Source organism: Podarcis gaigeae (genome assembly GCF_964106915.1).
Source record: "Podarcis gaigeae genome assembly, chromosome: 1".
NCBI classification, from domain to species: domain Eukaryota; kingdom Metazoa; phylum Chordata; class Lepidosauria; order Squamata; family Lacertidae; genus Podarcis; species Podarcis gaigeae.
In genome coordinates, this window is record NC_139678.1 from 137,202,388 (window position 1) to 137,227,078 (window position 24,691).

Sequence of the window (24,691 nt, forward strand, 5' to 3'; positions counted from 1 at the left end):
CCAGTGCTGAAAGGGTCCGTCAGTCAGAGGTGGCCTGTGGGGTGAGGAGAAGAAAAGATCTGGACAGCTAGCTAGACCCAGTTCACCTCCCTGCTCTGTTATGAATTCTGCAGGCAAGAAATAAAATAGCTGTGTTAATAGGCAAAGAAATGGAGGTGCTGGAGCCTCAGGGCACCTTCCACCAATGCCTGCCGACTGCTTCTCCAAACCCTCAGACAAAATGAACACATGAGAGAGAACTATGGTAAGCATAAACGACTAGTGAAAAAGGTAACCATTGATTCTATAGCCTCAAATTTTCCTTGCTTGTCTCCAAGGAAGTCATCAGGATTCTCCACAGACACAGCTAACATGGGACTACTTTTCCAAGTGATGAGCAGTTTGTGTAGTCAGAATCTCAGTTTCTCATCTGTAGAATGGAAACAATGTTGCCTCCCTATCTCAAAAGATTAATTTCCACAATGATGAAGCAGATGTGTGTGTAATTATACTAGGGATGCTTCCATGATTATGAAACAGCTGTGTCAGTAATTATACTAGGGATGCTTGAGGAATTTGATTTCTGTGAATTTTGATGCAAACCGAGCTCTTTTGCCCCTCCCAGATTAACATGCCATTGGAATACAGCTATCCTGGGGAGGGGATCCTATGCTTTTCAAAAGTTTGTGACGCAGCTAAAAATAAATGATAATCCAAAGATAAATTTTAAAGTTCTAAAACACATTTAGAAAAGCATACAGAATATGTGTTTAAATACAAATTTCCACATGAACCTTTTAAAGAAATCACCTTTATGCAGCAACACGGTGAAATGGACTTATAAATGACCACCTGTGAAACTGACACAAACCCAGAGACAGACTGAACTCTCGATTCGCAAGTTATACCTGTTTCACCCAAGGTGTGACGTTCTTCCTGAGTCTCAGTTCCCTGCTCTGCGCTTCAGTCACTCCAAGACATTTCCCAATCTGCTTATCTGAGAAGCCGATCTGCTTTGCTCTCCTCAGGCTCTCCTCTGGAATCGATTCACTAGGATGAACACAAAAAGAATTGTTATGAATACCACATATTTCATGTTCTTGAGTATTGTCTGCATTTAAAGAGGGGGCAGATTGGAGAGGGACGAAAGTACTCAGTGCTAGTACACAGTTTAAATGTTAAGTGTAGGAACCCAAAGTTCAAACCCCACATTTACCTATAAATCCCCTGGGGTAGCAGGAGGCAAGGACCTCTTAGTAATACAACTCTGGCTCCCCATAAACTATTGTGAATTTAAAGTACTCCATGAAAGTGTGGAGTACAAAATAAAAATAAAAATAATTGGCTGGTGATAATGGACTTACCTGGCACCAAAATCGCAAACATTTGTCTTTTGAGGTCAAATCTGACATTCAGCCTTGCCAACAGACCCATCAAAACTCCCCAGCTACTTGCCACAAACACTTAATTGTCACAAAGAGTCATTAGATTGCAATGTTATACTCTCCACAGAGAGTACACAGCGATTATAATTACCACTCATGTTACTCTCCTGAAACATTTTATTATTATTTATTAACAATATAAACAAACTTTGTAAAATAATAAAGAAAAACATTCATAAAACATCACAACATACAAAAATCCAATTCATATATATATAAAACAAGAGTACAAACACTATATTTACCTAGCAGCTTCAAAACACCCCTGACATCTTTAACTATGCATGACTTTGACCCAGCTATGTCCTCTGAGATGGTTGAATCTATTCCAATACTAGCAAAACATATCCATTATCCTAGTATTTTCCATATTTCTCCCCCCCCCATCCCCAACATGCATCATCTTCCAGACACATGTAAAGAGGTTCTCTCTGCAGCAACCTTCACTGCATGGCTGTGTCCACCTTCAGACACCACCCATTTGGGCATGGTTGCCAAACACCTGCAGCTGCTCCCATACAGCTCCTGAGGACATGCGCAAGCTTTGTGTGGTCATGTGACACACTACATGCCTGCCCCATCAGGTTATGTATGAAGTGGGCCTGTGTGTGAATTACACAAGTATTTTGCTGAGGAAGCATATTGTGCCAGGCAAAGCCCCCATCGTCTTGGTGCCTATGAAGGTTTCAACCTCCAGTTAGCCCACTGCCATTTTAAATTTTCCAACACAAACCATGCACAGCTGTGCGGCTGGCTGTATAAACCCACAAGAGTCAGTGTGTCACTGTCAGTAAGCTAAGGGATTGGATGTGAAAGATGGATATGAACGGGTTCAGTGCTAACTTGTGAAATACATTAGATACATACTTGTGAAATGTATTAGAAGTGCTTAATTCTGGCTGAATTGTGCTTTACTTCTCTCCCCCACACACACACCTCCATCAAACACACCCCACCTTTTCAGAATGGAGGGTTTTTGTTATTTAACCTTCTAATTGGGCTTGTTACAAAGATTTAAAGCTTAAGGCCAATTCTCCACTAAAAATGTGCATACAAATAGGTGGCATTCCCACACTGAACACAGCCTCAGGTTGCAACCTGTTGGTGGACCAATGACTAGAATCTGTTACTCTCTCTAGTTACTTCCAAATGCAAGCAACAGGTGCAAATACTTGGAAGGGTTCCTATTATATTTTTTTTCACTTTACCTTGTCAATCTAAATTTTGGTCTCTCTTCTCATCAGCTTGCTGCCTTGCCATCTTTGGCCTTCTGCTGAACTAAGTGCTTTCCTCCAGCTCTCCTTATGCATTTTTCATCTCCTCAGTTCCCGTTTCCCTTGTGCAAACCACACACCACACATACCTATTTCTTCTATGGCCTCTACCCATCACTCTGATAAACCTTCTGCCTCTGTTCAGTTTATTGGCAGCTCAGCTTTAGTGAAACCACAACAAGCCCCCACCCCTCTGCACAAACACAAACTGCTTTTGGATCTCATGGTTAAGAGCATTATTGGTTAGCTTGCCTAATGCATCAATATCTTTATGTATAAGCAAGCACTGGCTCTGGAAGGAGAATTTGACAAAAACACTGTTTTCTGAAAGAGGACCTTTGAATTTATTATGCTACAAGGAGAAGAAAAGCTCCCTTGGTCAGGCCAAAGTTCCATGCAGCCCAGAATCCCACAGAGGCCGACCAAATACCTCCAAGAAGCATATTCCTTGCACACTGGAGTGGGAATGAAAATGTCAGGGAACGTTTTTAAAATGGCAATATAGGGAAATTTGCCAAATGAAACAAAGGTGTGCCAAAGTGCCTGCAGGAGATGCTCAGGCCAACCTTTTGCAATCTGGAATGGCCGGACTTTAATGAACCAAGTCAGAAGGTTGGAAAATGAAGGCTAGGAGTTCCTTGCTCTGGGCATCCAGAAGCAACAGCATTGTGTTCCTTTGTAAAAGCATCAAAGGGCTACTGGAAGTCTATGGAATATACTATGATAAAACCGGTGTTGGTCTTGGTTAACCTTGATCTTGGGAGGCTAAGCAGGGCCAAGCTCTACTTGCACTTCTTAGAGAGTGTCTTGGAATATTAGGTTCAACAGAATGGAGATGCAGTTGCTACAAATGGAGTTTAGTTGAAGAGAGTGTGGTTGTTGAATGTGGGGCTGTACCATTTCAGGCTGCAGCTGAAATGTAAGGAACTGCCTGCCTGGAGTAAATGAGCATCTTCAAGAAAAAAGGTTTTGCACAGCCCCTGAAAATTAGCACCCCAAGGTTCTCCTTTTTCCTGAGATGCTAGTTTTCTGGAGGCAGGTTTTTTTTAAAAATAATAATAATATGTGGGGATATATTCAAATCCCTTCTCCTGCCGTTTGAAATGCAGCAGCCCTGGGAACAGCCCCAGATATTGTTTATCTGAACAAGCTTTATGAGGAGCACTTGAAGGAGCTGGGTATGTTTAGCCTGGAAAAGAGAAGACTGAGAAGGAATATGATAGCCGTCTTCAAATACCTTAAGGGCTGTCACATGAAAACATGCTTCCCCCGCTCCTCCTACTCTGCAGGGCAGGACTCGAACCAATGACTTCAAGCTACAGAAAAGGAGATTCTGACTAAACCTGCGGGGAAAACTTTCTGGCAGTAAGTGCCGTTCAGCAGTGGAAGAGACTCCCACGAGAAGCGGTGGACTCTCCTTCCCTGGAGGTTTTTAAGCAGAGCTTGGAGGGTCCTCTGTCCTGGATGCTTGAGCTGAGATTCCGGCAGTGCGGGGGGTTGGGATAGATGACACTTGGTAAGATCCTCTGATTCTAAGTGAATGATTATTTGCCCAACTCTTTCTTGTGCTCTCACACACCAAAATGAAGTGTACAATTAAAATAACATATTAAACTTGCTTGTTAGACAGCAAGTAGCTACAAAAAAGAAGACAAAGGGAAAGAAGGTAGGAATAAAAATTAAACTGAATATAGTTTAGAGCAGAGATGGGGAACCTTTTTTTTTCTGAAGTCTGCCTTCCAGCAGAGGAGGAGACCAGACCAGGGTAAACCTTCATCAAGCACATTGTATCTACAGGGTTAAGGAAACACCTATAATGAAGAAGAGAAATCTCCTATTTGATGATTACAAACTATACTTGCCGCTGTATACTATGCTCTGTCCTTGAAGCACAGGGCAAGTAAAAAAGGACAGAATTCTTAAAATGATTAAAGAAGCAGGAAACCAGCTGGGAAGCAGTTGGATCATTGCATGTCAAGGAAGTGAAAGGTGTGCTATAAGAGTATAAAGAAATTGCAGAAAAGTGCCTGTCTTTTCAGCAGAAGGCAGAGTGCAGGCAGCTGTGCCTCAACTGGCATTTTCAGGAAGGGGGGCAGAGGAACTAAGGCAAACAGCGGTGATAAGAGATTAAGAGTCCAGCTGGCATTGATCAGGGAGTGCTTAAAGATCCCACATGTGAAATTGCTGATCTTCTATCAAAAATATTTAACTTATACCAGGGGGTTGGAAACTGGCCAATATAATGCCAATTTTTAAAATGTGCCATCTGGTGGAAACCAGGAAATGGTAGGCCACAGAGCGTAATGTCTGTCCCAGGTAAACTGGTAGAAAGTATTACAAAAGGCAAAATTATTAAGGACAAATCTTGCTGAGAAATATGGCTTCCAGAAAAGTAAGCACTGCCTCACTAACCTTTCAGAGTTCTTTGGAGTGTCAATGGGCAAGAGGATGGGGTCACCAAACTGGACTATGACTACATTAAAAATAGCAAACTTCACCAACAAACCTACTCCTCGAGGCATCATTTATCTGGACTTTGAATAGCTTTGGATAAAGTCTTGCATCTCTTACAGATCACTAACTGGTTAAAAGAACAGGAAACAGACTACATATAAATAAATGATTTATTTGGTTTATTTGCAGAACAAAACTTTCTTGTCTCCCCTACAACCTTACTCATGCCCTCAAAATCTGCTCCAGAGGGTGGCACTCCAGCAGGAAGATGAGACAGGGAAGCACTATCGCATGAGTGGAGCTTTGCTTGCAGAGCACTTAATACAACCAGTGCTATTTTTCTAGAAAAATAGATGTTGAAATTCACCATGAACACCATTGCCTTGTATAATGGCAATGGTGCCCACCTGAGAGGTGCTGGAACTGAGTCCTAACCTGCACCACCTAAAATGCCTAAGTTCAACATTCACAGAGTTTCCATGAAAGCTGACTTCTATGATCTCACCCTCATCTCAGACATGTCTATGACAAATGTACTTTGGGGCATGTCTTTCACAGAGTTTGAAACTCCCATTGTTCTAGGCGCATTTTGCAACAAGGAATTTCATTAATGTGAGCAGTTTCTGAGCTCTGGGCACAATACTGTGCCAAAAATATCGGATTAAAACTGCTACTTCTGGAAGGAAAGAAGGACCTTTTCTGCCTCCCCACTTCCAGCCACTCTCTGAAGACTGGAGAAGAGACCCTCTGAAGAATATTAGGGAGGGGGCAGGGAAAGTGTGGCTTTGTTTTTTGCAGTCTACAGATGAGGACTAGACCATGTGAAAAATGAACATAAGATTTTAGCTGCAGTTCCTTCATTTTCAGCTTTGTATATAAAAAGCGTGCCTAGACACTCCGTTGCAGCACCACCTAGTGTTAAGGTGCCATTTAGCTCCTAGCTTTCCTATCTCAGTTTCTAACATTGGTCTTTCATAACAGTCAAGGTGGTATTATTGCATCTGTTTTTGCCATTGAGAAACGAGGCATAAGCTGCCCTATGCGGAGTCAGATCATTTGTCCATCTCTCACTCAGAATTGCCTATAGGCAATGACTCTCTGGGATCTCAGGCAAGTGTCTTTTCATACCCTGCTTCCTGTAGTATATAAAACAATGCTAACAAGACAGCAGCAAAAAAATAGGCTGCATGGTTACCGCATGCATCTACACCCATTGCCTCAATATCACGTTCACTATTCTTTAAAGCACACTGCCCAACACTTCCTTAAGAGGTAATGATAAAGGACCCCTGGATGGTTAAGTCCAGTCAAAGGTGACTCTGGGGTTGCAGCGCTCATCTTGCTTACAGGCCGAGGGAGCCAACATTGGTCCACAGACAGCTTTCTGGGTCATATGGCCAGCAGGACTAAACCGATTCAGGTTCAATGGGACACCGTGACGGAAACCAGGGCACACGGAAACACCGTTTACCTTCCCGCCACAGTGGTACCTATTTATCCACTTGCACTGGTGTGCTTTTGAACTGCCAAGTTAGCAGGAGCTGGGACAGAGCAACGGGAGCTCACCCTGTCACAGGGATTTGAACTGCCAACCTTCCATTTGGCAAGCCCAAGAGGTTCAGTGGTTTAGACCATAGCGCCACCTATATCCCTATTCCGTAAGAGGACCTTGATCCAACAAAAATGCCTACCAGAACCACCACACCAGAGCAAGCACCCAATCTCCCGCACGCTCGCCACACAGATATGTGTCTGTCGGCAACAGCCCACACCCACCCTGGCTGCCTTTGGCTGCCTTTCAGGCCTTCTATAGACCAGATGTCCCAGACGTGTCCGCAGGCACACCTCAAAGTTCTTCCCAACAGTCCTGCACCAATGCTCAGGCTGGTAAAGCTGCCATGGAACTAGGGAGGCAGATGGACTCAGCCCCCCTGTCCCCATGGCCATCCTGCCTGGTTTAACATTCTCTTTTGCACTGGAGATGCCAGGGACTAGAATAATTTGTATCTACAGCATGTGCTCCACGCACTGAGCTGTGGCCCCTCTCAATCGATGCTCTTCAACAGGATGGGTTTACTTACTCAACCAACTGCTCAAAGTGGGAAGGGCAGGGAGAGAGATTCTTCCTGTTCCAGTTTCACTGTGGTCTCTCCCCCCCCCCCACCTCCTACATTCTCTGGCCTCCTGAGTACCTTCTCTTAAATTTTATAAACACACACAAATACCCTTCAAAAAGCCTCATAAGGTTAAATTCACTTAATTCCAACCCATAACTAAATTCAAAGCCCTGACATTCTAAGAGGCAGTGATTAACGTCTTTTATACAGTTCTATTCCCAATATTTGCCTGCACAAAATGACAGTTTGAAGTTTTCGAGCAGGAGAAAAATTGTCTTCCAGCTAGACAATCAACCTTTTTACGCACTGCCATAATCATTTAATGGTTAGGCAGTGCCGCTCACTTCCTAACAAAATGAAGTCTCTCGTGTTTTCCTGTTTATAAACAATATAAACTATTCCCCCTGTGCATTCCCTCCCTCCGTTTTCAGCTGCTTCTAGTGTAGATTTTTGTTGCTGTGGGGTTTTTTCTTTTTTTTGTTGTTTAAAATTCTACCCTGTCATCTCTGAAACTCCATCCACTGACGCTTCTTTTTCAATAATAAATGATAAAAGGAAATGGAATAAATTCCCCTTAATGAGGAAATTTTCACCTGGCACAGAGGAACTGGGGAAATCTATTAACTGACTCAAGGAATGCCTGCAGCATTGCAATTACCCGGGGAGCCAGAACGCTTCAGTACGGTCCTCTCTTCCACTTGACTGGCTTTCATCTGATCTACTGGCTCGTGAGTAATACTAAACTAGCGTGTCTTTGGAAAGCACCCTCTCTAATATGCAACTGAGCAGTCTGCTAACTGAAGGGCTTTGCAAAGTTATTACCACGTAAGGGAGGAGGCACTGCAGAAACAGGCACACCATCAGGCAGTCAAGTCCACGCACCCCCTTTAGCAAATAGGAATGCAGCACCTCTAGGCCACCACAGGGACAAGCAAACACCACAGAAGGCATATAATATGAAAGATGCTGCTTGGACATATGGGGCACCTGCTCTTCTCACAGGGACGTATTTCACTGGTTGACGCTGCAGTTCAACAGCCATTCCCTCTCCTGCAGAATCTGTGCCAAACTACCATTCACAGATTTATCATGACAGCTGAACTGGTGCAACTGGAGGTGGTGGTACAGGCAGGGCCCAAAGCAGGGGTGGGGAACTGTATTCAGCCTGAATTCCCTTCTGGGAATTCTCCAGGGGCCACATATCCACCTCTGCCCTCTCTCCAGGCAAGTAAGAAGCAACTGCACATTCGAGCCAGGCAAACTTACACAAGGAGGGTGTAAAGCAGGCAATGTCAGGGGTGTGTGCCTTGGGGGTCAGATAGAGAGGCCCAGAAAACCACATTTGGCCCAGGGCTTGAGGTACCCCATCCCTAGCCTAAAGGATCTAAAACAGAACCTACCTGTGGCACATGGACGCTGCCTCCTTCGGTACAATTCTGCCCGTCTACCTGACTCTTCCTGCTGCTCCTCCTGAGCTCCTTGGGTTCCAGTTAGGTGGAAGAGTAATAAATGTGAAGCAGGGAGTGTGCATGGAAAACGCAAAAACTTCATTTGTGAGTGGAGCCCATCAGAGAACTGTCTTCCCTTGGGTTCAGTCAGGGCCAAGCCACATCTACCTTTCCTCTTAAACCTCAATCAAAGCAAACGTTAATCTGCAGAAAACCCAAACTGATGTTTGCTCCAATTCCACTTTAAAGAGCAGGTTTTTGCAGGGAAAACTCAGGGCAAAAAAAATCAAAAAGCACTCAGACTTACCGCATTAAAGTGCAGACTTCTGCCTGGAAAGAGCAGGGCAAAAGGGAAGTGTGGATAAGCCCCAATCGGTGTGATCTATTGACCCATATACAGTGGTACCTCGGGTTAAGTACTTAATTCGTTCCAGAGGTCCGTTCTTAACCTGAAACTGTTCTTAACCTGAAGCACCACTTTAGCTCCGCGCCGCCGGAGTACAATTTCAGTTCTCATCCTGAAGCAAAGCTCTTAACCCGAGGTACTATTTCTGGACTAGCGGAGTCTGTAACCTGAAGCGTCTGTAACCCAAGGTACCACTGTAGTACCACTTCCTATACATACCTCTGAAATAGAACTTCCTTTTATCCCTTGAGTTACAAAATCTTGGGAAGGGGCCAAAAATGTAGTCAATGTAGGAATATATGCATGATGACATAATTTCAGGGCATATATATTAGGAGGCGGAGCAACATGGTTCCAGTAATACAAATGTTCTCAGGGTGTGGATGTAGAGACAAAAACCACAGAACAATGGCAGTTGGACTGAGGTTGCTCAATGCTTATCAGTCCAGTTTGATTTTTAAACTAGAATAGCTCACAGGAAGGGGGGAGCAGGGGGGGAGCATTCCCTCTCCTTTCTTCTTCCTGCCAAGTTTGCTCTTTGGAGGCTCATGTTGGTTCACTCGATTGGTTCTGACGTTTCACAAGCTCTAGAATAAGCTGCAATTACAGTAATGAGATCGGGGCAAATATTGTTTGTCTCCTTGCCTCAAGGAGACAGGTTATAACTGCTTTCGTCTGGAGGAACCTCATTCAAAAGATGACTTGTCAGGATATGTCAGGAGCCATTAAAATGGTGGGAGATGTAAACCAACAACAATTCTCACTCTCGTCTCTTGCAGCACACATAGCTATAACTTCTTATGTCTGGGCCACGTAAACATTTAAAGAAGTTGAAATAATACATTGGAGCCAAACAGCACATAAATAAGGTGGAACTGGTGATCTGTGGGAGTAATATAAAGAACAGCAAATAAATATCTCACATTATGCTTCTGAGGGCATTTAATACTTGCTTTTTTGCACTTCTGCGAAAATGTATTATGTTTAGACGCTTATAAAGTTCTCCCCAGCCGAAGTTCTCCCTAGATATTTGGGTCCCAAGTTACCTGATCTTATGTGCCAAGTGGCACTTCTGAAATTTTCCCATTTTTAATTTCATATTTTGTTTAGATTACTGCACATGAACAGATTGCTAGTCTTCAGTCATGTCCTTTGTATCTTACAGGTTACTGATGCACCTGAGTTCCTGTGCACATTGGGATGCAATTGGGATGCAATCACATGACCAGAACAAGATTCTGTTTGAGCGGCATTTTCATCAATGTGTGCTTGTACATACAAGTAAACTTAGAAGGGGAAAATCTATGAACTGAAAACTGTACAGGAAACTGTTCCTGGGCCAATTCTGAAAAGTATTTTTAAAATTCTCCTATTCGTGTGACTAATGTGCATCTATAAAGTCCACACGGGAGTAGCGCTACAGCTGGAGATCCCACCTGCATGCAACAGATGAGGTGTCGTTATTGTGGTGCCTTCCAAATGTTGGTAAACTCCAGCTCCCACTGGTCATGCAGGCTGGAGCTGATGGGAAGTAGAGTTCAACAAAATCTGTTGGGCACAATGTTTGCTATCCCTTCATTAAAGTGCGTGCAAACAGTGTAAGCTTGGCTACACAGTCAGTGGACCTGTCCCCCCCCCCCCAGGGTCCCTGACTGTGCATACAGAGTCCATGTGCACAGTTTATATGCAAACTGGTATATTCTAATAGTCTACCACATATGCATAGTACAAAGTGGGGTCTGACACAAGGATCCCCAAACACACAAATGCATATACGAGAGAGAGAGAGGCAAATCTATTCAATACACACACAGAGGCTGTATCAACTGAGCTCACGTTAAATTGGAAGGCAGGTGAAGTGGAGTACAGCCAAACTATGGAACAGTAATATAATTCAGCCCTGGTGTGAAGGGAGAACTCACATGCACCACACTTCCCAGTAAGATCTATGACCCATATCTGTAACTAGAGCTGGACGTCTTACCATGGGAACTATACATGGACCTCTTTTGCATTAACATGGATCTCTTATGTAGATCCAGAAGTACAAAAAGAGGAAGCACATCAGCTGCATTTCCTTCATCTAAACCATGCAAAGACACCCTGAGAGGGATGAATATGGTTAATGAGGCAAAGCTATGCAAATGCCCCCACCTAGTTTTACAGTTCTGTTCCTGTACTGGAGAGCTGGGACCTACATGCAAGAAGGGGTTTCCAACACAACATTCTCTGATTAGTTCAGTGGGGAAGCAATTCCATGATATTACTTCACTCTTTATGGGAACGCTCTCCCTATGACGCTGAATATGCACTAGTTTGGGGCAAAAATACATTAAAAGGCTGCTTTTCTCAATGCCCTGCTTTCAGATACCGCAAGTTTCTGCAAAGGTACATAAATACCTTGGCTTAGGGCTTGTCCGCATTTCACTTTTCCCGCGCCTAGAAAGCATGAGTCCGAGTGGTTTTCCATTTGTTCCAGCCTCCTGAGAAACAGTTTCTACCCAAATGCAATTTTGGTTTTAAACGAATTGTAAGGAGTCTCTTACCCACGCGGGTGGCGCTGTGGGTAAAACCTCAGTGACTAGGACTTGCCGATCGTATGGTCGGCGGTTCGAATCCCCGCGGCGAGGTAAGCTCCCGTCTTTCGGTCCCAGCTCCTGCCCACCTAGCAGTTCGAAAGTGCAAGTAGATAAATAGGTACCGCTTTATAGTGGGAAGGTAAACGGCGTTTCCGTGTGCTGCGCTGGTGCAGGCTCGCCAGAGCAGCTTCGTCACGCTGGCCACGTGACCCGGAAGTGTCTCCGGACAGCGCTGGCCCCCGGCCTCTTAAGCGAGATGGGTGCGCAACCCCAGAGTCGGTCACGACTGGCCCGTACGGGCAGAGGTACCTTTACCTTTACCTTAAGGAGTCTCTATGGGAGTTTATTGTATTTAAAAAAGGGGTATCAGAGTTTTTAGGGGGCTAACGAGCTTGGGATAGCTGGGATGGCAGGCTTGTTGGTTTTTGAATGTCTTATGTAGATTTTTCAATTTTGTTGTTCTATATGGGACAATGACAATAAAGAGTATCGTCCTGTATCGTATCATACCTTCCCCAGGAAAACTTGCTTTTTGCCACTGACTTGGAGCAAACGTCAATCCATAGAAAACCCGGTTAACGTTTGCTCCAATTCAGCAGTAAGGATCCAGTTTCCCTGGGCGAAAGTGGCATGACGAGCCCTGAATGTGTAATGGCCCCCTCTAGCTCTCGCAGGGATATTTTCCAATGTTCTAGAAGCTTTGTGCTTCTCATATTTATGGAGGGCTGTGCTGCCTGCATAGATCACAACATTTGTATGCACTTTGAAAAATGGAAGTGGTACATGGGAATCATGACGGGTGTTTCACGTGTATGCAGAAGAGAAGCATCAAAAGACGTGTGCAAGTGCTCACCCCCAAACAGCCTCCCATGTTGACTGATTCAGTATCTAGATCTATATGTTGTGCACATTGCAATTAATTATCATATGGCATTTGGGTTTTAGACAATGACTCATAATTGACAAATATGGAGCTAATTTTAGTTAGGTAAATATCCTAATGTTGTGAGTTAGTGAAACATGATTAGCTATTATATTTTAAGACAACCGATGCTTTGGACAATCTTACTCATGCATAAAAATGTGATTCCCCCCCCCCCCAATTTAAATCAAAAAGCAACATGGGGAAATAGTATCTGAACAAAACTGAACATGTTGTTGTTTGTTGTTTAGTCGTTTAGTCGTGTCCGACACTTCGTGACCCCATGGACCAGAGAACGCCAGGCACCTCTGTCCTCCACTGCCTCCCACAGTTTGGTCAAACTCATGCTGGTAACATTGGAAACACTATCCAACCATCTCGTCCTCTGCCGTCCCCTTCTCCTTGTGCCCTCCATCTTTCCCAACATCAGGGTCTTCTCCAGGGAGTCTTCTCTTCTCATGGGGTGGCCAAAGTACTGGAGCCTCAGCTTCACAATCTGTCCTTCCAGTGAGCACTCAGGGTTGATTTCCTTCAGTATGGAGAGGTTTGATCTTCTTGCAGTCCATGGGACTCTCAAGAGCCTCCTCCAGCACCATAATTCAAAAGCATCAATTCTTCGGCGATCAGCCTTCTTTATGGTCCAGCTCTCACTTCCATACATCACTACTGGGAAAACCATAGCTTTAACTATACGAACCTTTGTTGGCAAGGTGATGTCTCTACTTCTCAAGATGCTGTCTAGGCCTGTCATTGCCCTTCTCCCAAGAAGCAGGCGTCTTTTAATTTTGTGGCTGCTGTCGCCATCTGCAGTGATCATTGAGCCCAAGAAAGTAAAATCTCTCACTACCTCCATTTCTTCCCCTTCTATTTGCCAGGAGGTGATGGGACCAGTGGCCATGATCTTCGTTTTTTTGATGTTGAGCTTCAGACCATATTTTGCGCTCTCCTCTTTCACCCTCATTAAAAGGTTCTTTAATTCCTCCTCACTTTCTGCCATCAAGGTTGTGTCATCTGCATATCTGAGGTTGTTGATATTTCTTCCGGCAATCTTAATTCCGGCTAGGGATTCATCCAGCCCAGCCTTTCGCATGATGAATTCTGCATATAAGTTAAATAAGCAGGGAGACAAAATACAGCCTTGTCGTACTCCTTTCCCAATTTTGAACCAATCAGTTGTTCCATATCCAGTTCTAACTGTAGCTTCTTGTCCCACATAGAGATTTCTCAGGAGACAGATGAGGTGATCTGGCACTCCCATTTCTTTAAGAACTTGCCATAGTTTGCCCTGGTCGACACAGTCAAAGGCTTTTGCATAGTCAATGAAGCAGAAGTAGATGTCTTTCTGGAACTCTCTAGCTTTCTCCATAATCCAGCGCATGTTTGCAATTTGGTCTCTGGTTCCTCTGCCTCTTCTAAATCCAGCTTGCACTTCTGGGAGTTCTCGGTCCACATACTGCTTGAGCCTTCCTTGTAGAATTTTAAGCATAACCTTGCTAGCGTGTGAAATGAGTGCAATTGTCCGGTAGTTGGAGCATTCTTTGGCACTGCCCTTCTTTGGGATTGGGATGTAGACTGATCTTCTCCAATATTCTGGCCACTGCTGAGTTTTCCAAACTTGCTGGCATATTGAGTGCAGCACCTTAACAGCATCATCTTTTAAAATTTTAAATAGTTCAGCTGGAATACCATCACTTCCACTGGCCTTGTTATTTGCAGTGCTTTCTAAGGCCCATTTGACTTCACTTTCCAGGATGTCTGGCTCAAGGTCAGCAACCACACTACCTGGGGTATACGAGACATCCATTTCTTTCTGGTATAATTCCTCTGTGTATTCTTGCCACCTCTTCTTGATGTCTTCTGCTTCTGTTAGGTCCTTTCCACTTTTGTCCTTTATTATGGAAATCTTTGTACGAAATGTTCCTTTCATATCTCCAATTTTCTTGAACAGATCTCTGGTTCTTCCCATTCTATTGCTTTCCTCTATTTCTTTGCATTGCTCGTTTAAGAAGGTCTTCTTGTCTCTCCTTGCTATTCTTTGGAAATCTGCATTCAATTTCCTGTATCTTTCACCATCTCCCTCGCATTTTGCTTGCCTTCTCTCCCCCGCTATTTGTAAGGCCTCACTGGACAGCCACTTTGCTTTCTTGCATTTCCTTTTCATTGGGATGGTTTTCGTTGCTGCCTCCTGTATAATGTTGCGAGCCTCCATCCATAGTTCTTCAGGCACTCTGTCCACCAAATCTAAATCCTTAAACCTGTTCCTCACTTCCACTGTGTATTCATAAGGGATTTGACTTAGATTGTATCTTACCGGCCCAGGGGTTTTTCCTACTTTCTTCATTTTAAAAACTGAACATAAGGGAGTGCTTTTTGTTTGTTTTTTTAATTTTTAATTTTTTTATTTTCAATGCAGAAAAAAAAGAACATAAGGGAGTGCTTGTGGACCTGTGACTTTTACTAGGTTGAGATTTCACACACACACACACAGACACACCCTGAGTGAGCAGGCCCACTGTAAAACCATCTAACTCAGGTCCTTATGTAATTCTTTTTTCCCATGTTTTCCTTTTCTTCAGATGAAATAAAAGAAAAAGGATAATTCCTATTAGCTTGCAAACATGTAAAACAGACCAAATTGCAGAGCAAAACCTTCAACAAGCATAATAAGCGCCAGGGCCATGAGTAGCTGGGGGGGCTAGCTGGGGGTTTGCCCAGGTGAAGCCTCCAGAGGGGCACCATGGAGGCTCCCAGCCTGCCTGGGCTTCCTCCGGCCTTGGCCCCTCCTTGCAGCTCCAGAGTCTAAAAGCGTCCTTTGGCAGCTCTAATCTCAGCGTTTGCCTCTTGGATCTCGAGCTGCTGAGCACCGGAGGCAGGGCTTGTCCACCTGGCCCCTCCTGCCCACTCGTGGGCGTTTCAGGATTCTAGGTGGGCGGCTGGGGGTTCTACGGCACAAGCTGAATCCTCCTTCCATCGAGCACTGGATGGTGGTAAGGAAATTTTACCATCAAGAAAGATGCATTAGTGGGCAGTTGGTATAAAAAGGTTGACTACCCCTGACTGGAGGGATGCTTAATTTTCAAGGGGAAGCAGGAAAACCTGAAGAGGCAAAAGCAACAGTCCCCCTTCCCCTTTCCCTGTGTGCTGTTACAACTATGTGTGAGAGAGAAATCTGGGAGGACATTAATATTAATAAGATGCATGGGGTTGCCAAACTGAGCCTTTGACCTGGGTGTAGGAAAGTGTAGTTTCGCCCCTGATGAGTGCACTTCCTGTGCATTTCAGCCATTTCCACCCATGGGGAGTTAATCTATACAGGAGTATTGGTCTCTCTGGATGAATCATGCACATTAGTTCCCTATATGGAGATTTGGAGTTTATATCTTTTAAACTTTTCTTTTGCAAAGCGTGTGTGACACTCAACAGAAAAGACAATGGTCTATTGATGATCCTTTGATCTTTCTTTCATTCCAGTCCACTGTTTTCAGCTTGCAAAGTCTCGATCTAAGGTTTTCCTTCCAGTTCTTATATCTCTGCATACTGAACTCCTATTTCCAGAAAGCAAAAATCTATTTTCAAAGTACACCTTTGTGCTCTTTCAAGATATATGGGCACAAAGAATGCCGCCCCCTCAAAAAAAGTGTTTCCCTCTATTTCCAGAAGCTAGTGTACAACAGAACTTTTGCTACAAACAAGATCGCTTGGACCTGCTTGGCCTTGACAGTTGAAAGCATCAGGGCTTGAAAGGACTTGGCTAGAAAGTCTTGATTGAGTCAAGGAACGAGCAGGGCCACCAATCTTACTTCATAGTACAGCGGTACCTCTGGTTACGAACAGGATCCGTTCCAGAGCCCCATTCGCAACCTGAGCAGAACGCAACCCGTGTCTGCACATGTCGCAATTCACCGCTTCTGCACATGCGCGTGATATCATTTTGAGTGTCTGTGTATGCGTGAGCGGCGAAACCCAGAAGTAACCCTTTCCGGTACTACTGGGTCACCATGGGACACAACCTGAAAAGATTTAACCTGAAGCATCTTTAACCCGAGGTATGACTGTATCTAGATTTGAAAGCGTCATATTAGGGTTGAACAACAAATGAATAAGCAGTTCCAGAGCTTTTCAGCTCCACTCTTTGTTCAACTATTTTACAGCAAAGAAGGTAACAAAACTGTTCCAGGACTTCTGGCTGCTGGTGAGGGATGGTCCAGCATGACTGAATGGTCTCCCATATTTGTGTGTGTGTGTGGGGGGGGTGTTTTATAAAACCTTCACTGGATATGGAAATCTAGCATGTAAGGGAAAAGATTTCTAAGCTTAGCCTTCTCTCCAATGTGCTTGGCCTGTGCCATATGAAAGCCAGAGGGGCCATGCTAGGAATGAAGAAATGAAATTCCAAACCTGAGACTAGCAATGAGGGGTTTATTGGAGCAGCATAACCACCACCGCACCCACATCAGAGGGTGAGGAGAAGGAAATGCCTCTTTGCCATGGCAGCTCCCAGGCTGGCACCTCAAAGAGATGTGGAGCAGGCTCACTGCCATCACATGACCATGGAATTGTAGAGTTGGGAAGAATCCTGAGGGTCATCTAGTCCATCCCTCTGCCAGCTCTGCCCCCTCCCCACCTCTAAAACATTTGTATTACTGGAACCATGTTGCTCCGCCTCCTAATATATATGCCCTGAAATTATGTCATCATGCATATATTCCTACATTGACTACATTTTTGGCCCCTTCCCAAGATTATGGAAATAATCAAATGTCATTTGGGCAACAGACGTACCAGGGTGCTGCTCAGGGGCAGACCCTCTCCTCACTGCTGCTAGAACTCCCCCCTTAGCAAAGGAACACAAGACTGCAGGGAGGGGGGTCTGCCTCCACCTCAGGGTTTGGACTGCCCTGCCTGAAATGAAGGATTCCCTGCACTCCCGTAGTACATAGGAGAGTGGCAGAGAAAATCCACCAGAGCTTAGAGCAGTTCTTGGTTTTTTTCCTCCGAACATTAGTGCAACCCTAATATATAACATATAACATGAGTTTGCTAAATGCAAAAATATAGAATGAACACAGAAACATCCTTGTTTTGTACCTCTCATATCTCTAGACTAACACAGCAAAATACCTATTTTTAAAAATACAACCGGCAATTATTTTTCAATAAATGTTCGGCATAGTGAAGAGATGAAGGAAGCGTGAATTAAAAGCAACGGCCTTGCCCTTGCGGTCCTCTGCCCCTTCACCTGCACAGCAAGGCCTGTGCAAAATCTCTCAGGAAAGCCGCCGTTTTAAATGGCTGGTCTCAGTTGTTTACCTGGAGATGGATTTTGTGTCACCTCTGCCACCTCCCGCTCAAGTCCCTGGACACAGAGCAAATATATATCTGAAACACATTTGCAGGATCAGCTGTTTTTGCACCTTTGGAACCAAGGATGCTTTCCTCAGAAGAAGGAAAGCCCTCTACAAAACATTTCCTTTACAGGTTTGTTTGAAGTAGCCGGGAGGGGGGAGAGAGAGGATTCGAATCTATTGATTAGTCTACCGGCCGACCATAGAGTCTGACATTAAAGTGGTATTAACATGAGTGTGTTCTAGGAGCTGCTGGATTACATCTCTATCCGTACCACTGAGTTCCTCCTATTCATAGCATTCCCCCTCCCAGCTACTTCAAATGGACTCATAAAGAAAAGGTTTTTACTGGGCTTTTCTTCCTGTAAGGGTGCACCATAGATTCTAAAACATACGTAACCATAATCTGAACAGTTCCCCTATTACGGTAATTGAATAACTTGTGTATGTGTTTTCCATTTGGTTGGGGCAAGACAATTCACAGGAGGTACTTCACTATTGTTTGCCGCCTTACAATCATTTTTTTTTCTACACTTCATTACAGTTTCCCCATGCATGAAAATATTTTTTTTTATAAACCCTACCTCTTTTTTGCTGTTGTCACCATAACAGAAAATTCTCCGATTACTATAATTTATTTCACACCCTGAGACACAGCTACACTTTCCTATCGTTTCCATGATAACTGTATGCGAGTTTAATGATTTTGAGGCTGGAAGAATAATGGCACCAGCATAACTCTCTTATGTTCACAGGCTCCTGCAGGTATACCTTTTAGTCTTTCATTACTTCTAATCTTTGAGCAAAAGATTCCATAGCTAATGCAAACATAAAGAGGAGAAGGGCCATCCTTGACATGTCCTTCAGAAAAGGACAATTTCCTTCTTTATAAAGTGAGTTATAGGGAGGGTCTAAGAGTTCAGATTCACAAAGGGCTGTGGAAACATCAGCTACAAGCAGCTTGTACAGAAGCCGTACAAAGCCTTTTAACAAGAATTACAAGTACATTAAGTCTCCCCTCCATAAACCAATGGCAGCAACTAACCCCCTGCCATCGAGCAATCAGGATGATTTACAGGACAGTTAAGGAGAAGTAGAAAAAGCAGAGATGAAGTGAATAGTCCAATCACAGAAGCTATCTGTATCGGTGAAGCAAGAAATATTTCTTTCCCTTGCTCCCTTTGTATTATTTGAATCCAGTAAATTACCAATCAGCAGTTGGTGGGCTCCATGTGAAATTTGCCCCTCTGCAGGGTACTGCCCTGGCGTCCACTATTGCCAAGCCAGAAGAAAAGGAAATGGAATTACCCAGCAGGCCACAGGGGCTGCGAAATGGTTATGGCTCTAGAGCCGGGTGGGTGGGGGGGACAATTACTCAGCAATATATCCATTATTAAACCCAGACGCCGATGGAGAATTGGGAATATGCACAAGGATTTGAAGATAATTTCTTTGGGGGCACATTTCTAAGTGAACTGACCTAATTCACACCTAAAACACAGAATATGATTATTGGGAAATACACATCTCAGATTTTAAAAATATCAAAATGATTAAAAAATAGTGCATTTGGGGATAAAATACAATCAGAAATGTGTGCATTGAGATAAAATGTGTATAAAAACATTGATACAAAAATTTATAAAGTCACAAATCAATGCAGAAATGACTTCTGACTGAACAAGTGTGAATTTGATCTGGACCAGAAATAGACTGATCTTTCCATCCCTAAATATACACTGGATCAGGGTTTCTCAAACTTGGGTCTCCAGCTGTTTTTGGACTACAATTCCCATCACCCCTGAACATTGGTCCTGGTATCTAGGGATGATGGGAGTTGTAGTGCAACAACAGGCGGAAATCCAAGTTTGAGAAACACTGAGCTAGATAGTGTAACCTTCCAACAGCTTGAAATGGAGAGTAAACTTTCTACCAGACCTTTATTAAACTTTGGTAGGGCCTAATGGTGGAAAGATACAATTGCATTGAAAAACTTAGCCTTGGAAGAAGGCTGGATCTGGCCCAGGGAACACCAGCTGACCATCCTAATGTGTGAAGAGCTGCAGACGGTTAACTGAGATAATATGGGTATATCATGGATATAGCAGGAACTATGGACTGGTAATAATCACAGCATTTCCTTCTTCTAAATGTAATTCATTTCACAGGGTTTAATCACTCTCTAGTCTATTTATCTGTCTAACAGATCAAGCCAAATAAAGCATCTGCTTTTCAAAAGGATTCTATGTTCCATCAGAACAATTCATGGCTGGGCCTCTAGGCACTTTTATAATGCAAACAATTAATAATAATGGTAATAGAAGAGCCACCTTGCAGGCAGCAGAGATGCATGGCAAGCAGCTGGGAAGTTGCCAATGAGCACTTGGTCATATTTAAACATTGCTGAGGGATCTAAAGTGAAGCTTGTGTCACAGCGGGTTACTTTCAAGCTGGAAACAGTTTTACAGTGAAGGTAGAACAAAATCTACACAGGGGGCAGGGGGAGTGGAACGGTGATTGGAAACCGCAGGCTTCAGGGGGAGCATAAAATGCCAAATCCCATTTCTATCATGACATTAACTTTCCTCTGGCCGTCATTTAGAAGTGCTGCCTGATGTGGTATATAGGACTCTACCCTTAGTTGAAGTCACAATACATTATCATTTTCTATTAGTATATAAACTAGTGTGAAGTACCAAGATGGGGCCAGTTTCTGTCCTGACTTTCATTCCCTTGCCTCCCTAACATTCCCTCTGATATCAGTGCATGTTGTTGTTTTTTTAAAAAAATATTTAGGACAGGTATATTAATCAATAAATATCCCTCGCATTCTGTGCTGAACACGCAGAGGACGCACACTGACTCCGTTCTCTGGAAACTACGGAAAGTGAATGTGTGCACCTTGGCTTCTCTCTCTCTCTCCTCGACCTTAAATTCAGCCCTCTCCATTTCCATGTTAGTTTGTGCACTTTTAAAAGAGTATGTTGAGATTCCTTCATTGGAGGGGGTTCCACAAGATGACCCTCAGGAGACCCTTCCAACTCTACATTTCTATGCTTCTATGAATTCTGTGATTCTGTGAACATTCATGGACAACTTGAGTGCATTTAAAGAAATATGTGCATTTTGTGCTAACTATTTCCCCAAATAAAGTGCACTCTGTACCTCATTATCACCAATACAAGCATTATTCTGTGCACTTTTGCCTAACGCAGGGTCGTTCTCTTTTTGTAAGCATTCTTTTGGTTGGAAGACTATGTCACAAAATTCAGAGATGTCCACATTTTGAAGGACAGCAATGTTTCAGTTCACTTGGGAAATGTGAACCGTGTAGGTTCACATTAAAAATGTGAATTGAACAGATTTCTGGCCCCATCCTCTACTAGCAAGACCTGAATCTCCCTGAAGTGGAAAACTGCAAGCTTGAAGAGAAGTTTTTCTCTCCAGGACGAAGGCCTTTCACCTAGAGAGGTCTTAGTAAGAACAATTGTTGTTTGAACTATGAAATGCGTAAAAGCACACGTTTTGGTATGTGGACGCACATGTGCTTCTGTTAAATCAGTGCCATGAGACACACGTGAAATACTATCACAACTCTTCCCTAACTTAGAGAGGGACAGATCAGCCTCATTTCCACTCCATGCCAGCTTCACATGCTTTCAGACATAAATCACTTCTGTCCAACCTTCTGCAGATTTTTTAATAAAAAAACTGTTTGAAAAACTTGCACTGAAATTGCACATATTTTATTCAATATGCATTTTGCATGAAATATGTGTTTTATATGCATACCATACACACTTTACTCACCCCCATAAATACACATGACCCATTCTATTTCTCCATTAAAATATGCATGTTGTAAGTATTTCCCCTGTAAAATACACATATTGTGCACATCACAAAATTCAAATAATTATCCCTTCCAATTCTTAATTATGTTCTGATTTATGTCCATAAACAACCAATTAAGTCGGATCTGTGAAAATATCCAAGATGCTTTCATGAGAGTCAACTCTCATGTGCCTTAAAAGAAAAAGTACTACACAAATCCACACATAGTAAAATAGCTTGAATTTCTTAGCAGTCTGAACAAATGCAATGCAAATGGACTCAATGCAAATGGTGGGAAATTCTGGCTCATTTCAACCACAGTAACTATGAATGCATAAGTGAAATCAGAAAGATAATAAATCATGACATGGAAGATAGATTCGAAGTTACTCCAGATCAAGGGAAGTAATAGTACCATTCTATTCTGCCTTGGTTAGACCTCGAGTACTGTGTCCACTTCTGGGCACCACAGTTTAAGAAGGGTATTGACAAGCTGGAACATGTGACCAAGATGAACAAGGGCCTGGAAACCAAGCCTTATGAAGAACGGTGAGGGAGCTGGGCATGTTTAGCCTGGAAAAGAGGAGACTGAGAGGAGATATGACAGCCATCTTCAAATATCTAAAAGGCTGTCACATGAAAGATGGAGCAAGCTCCTTTTTTCCCAGCTCCAGAGGGTAGGACCTGAAGCAATGGATTCAAGTTACAAGAAAAAAGATTCCGACTAAACATCAGACATTAAACATCAGAGACATTAAGAGCTGTTTGGCAGTGGAAGGTGGTGAGCTCTCCTTCCTTGGTGGCTTTCAAGCAGAGGATGGGTGGTCATCTGTCAGGGATGCTTGAGCTGAGCATTGCAAGGGTTGACTAGATAACCCTTGGGGGACCCGTCCAACACTACAATTCTATGATTATATGTGAAACAGTAAATAACCTACTGCAAACTTTCGCCCCTCCTTCCATAGGCACTAAAACTGCAGCTGACTTTCTGGGTGAAATAACTATATAATTAAAAATTTACATATTGTCAAAGGAGCAACAGAACAAATATTAGCTGAAAGCCTTTTTCATAACAATAACTGGAAGCTTTCTGCCAAGCTACTTCCCTGAACAGCATGTATTGTGAGTTTCTGGCACCCTCTTGTGGCTGAACCTCAGAGAGCCAGAAGCATCACGAAGGAAAAACGGACTACTGGTTTAGGCACTAATTCATCAAGGAGGCTCTCTGGGCCTCATAAAATACAAAGAGAATGGCCACGTCAGCAAAGGATGGAGACCAATAAACAGCCTTGGTCCTCAATTTACTGCCGTCGGTTGCACTTTGTTTTATACAGTCACATAATAGAGTGAAATGCCTCCACGATCATAGCTTTCTGAAGAGAGGAGAGAAGTGAGTCATACTGGATATATGGGCATATTATGGCATAAAAAGTGGGGAGATTGACTGCTGGAATTTTGCACTAAAAGAAGGTCAGAAGCCTCCAATTCTGCACATACAAATGAATGCACCTTTATGCAAATTAGTGCTGCTTCTGACCTTTGCTCTCCAGTGGGTCAAAGCCCCTCATGACCATTTCCAGAAAAAACAACAATTCCATCAATGTCACTAAAGTCTCTATAGGACTCAGCATATAAGCAATTAAATCAACTGACTTGTGAGAGCAAACAATTGAACATTATATAATATTTAAAGGGAAAAGAAATACAGCCCAGATACCTGCTTTGATTGTTTCCCATACACTTATTTCACTCTACCTTTTCAAACACACACACACTTTCAACTAAATAATTGCCCAAGCAGGAGCCAGAACAAAATAGCTTTCCTCCCTCTCCTTCCTCTATGTGTCCCCACACAGAAAAATGGCTCTGGGGCAGCGGGAGAACCCCCCAGAACAGCATGTGGGGGAAGGAGAGGGGAGATCCTTCCATCAGGCAAGCAGAAATGATTGAACTGACAGAGGTCTCTCCTTAGGGCTGCTTCAGAATCCACCCATGATCTGCCTAAGGTTCCATCAGGTGCAGAATGTTCTATTCTGGTACGTATTTAAACAGTACACCAAAACACAGAGGTGAAGGAAGCAGAAAGGGCATTGCACCTTGAGGTTCTAATATTTATTCATAAAATGTCTATATCACCTTGAGTAATGAGTACATGCACAGTACACACAGCAGCAGGAAACTCTGCAAAGAGCTATCCAACTCACATCCCTGGTGCTTGACAATGGGGAGAAAAGCCCAGCACGGACTGAAGAGACACAGCAGCCTTGTTTGCCTCTCTGCCTTTAATAGAAAGTGTGCTATGTAGGTTATGTGGCTATTTGCTTCTGTGATTTCCATTCCTGACCACAGGCAAACACAAACTACACAAATTTCCACTTTCTTTTCTGTTTTTGTTGGAATTCTCCAACATCCCTAGCTGGGACTAAGATTTCAAAAGGCTGGTGGGGAGGAGAAGGAGCACGTGGGGATCCAGCAGCCATCACAGCATTTCTCTCCATCCTAAGGAGAGATCTTCATTCCCAGAAAATTATCATTTTTTAAAAGAAAGTTAAATTTTCTTTCCCACAGTTGTATGATAAACATTTGATTCAGAAAGCTACCAATCTGCTGACAGTGATCTCAATCAGAAGCTCCATGTGGCTAATGCTGGCAGCTAATCAAAGGCAGGGTTTTTAAAAATGGGGTGTGTCTCCATTTTTGCGGAGATTTCTGCCTCTGACTGTAACTCCCGTTCCCTGAACCAAAGAAGAACATTCAATCACTTTAATTCACTGCTATTCTTGAACAGCCACTCCTGTAGTTCTTCCTTCATCCGGCTTTCAGGAGTGAAAGGTTCTGGCTATGGATCTCATTATAACTGTTTAGATCTTTTTGCAATAAAGAGCATC

The 24,691-nt window shown here is 43.4% G+C and overlaps 1 protein-coding gene across 3 annotated transcripts in view; it reads right to left on the reverse strand.

Moving 5' to 3' along the window:
* The window catches only part of CPS1 (carbamoyl-phosphate synthase 1), a 195,529-nt gene that overhangs the window by 45,797 nt on the left and 125,041 nt on the right, over nucleotides 1-24,691 (reverse strand). For all 3 annotated transcript variants that reach the window (XM_083703940.1, XM_083703938.1, XM_083703939.1), the window contains one exon: nucleotides 888-1,029. In XM_083703940.1, coding sequence (XP_083560066.1) covers nucleotides 888-1,029 — 142 coding nt within the window. The remainder of the gene's footprint in view (nucleotides 1-887; nucleotides 1,030-24,691) is intronic.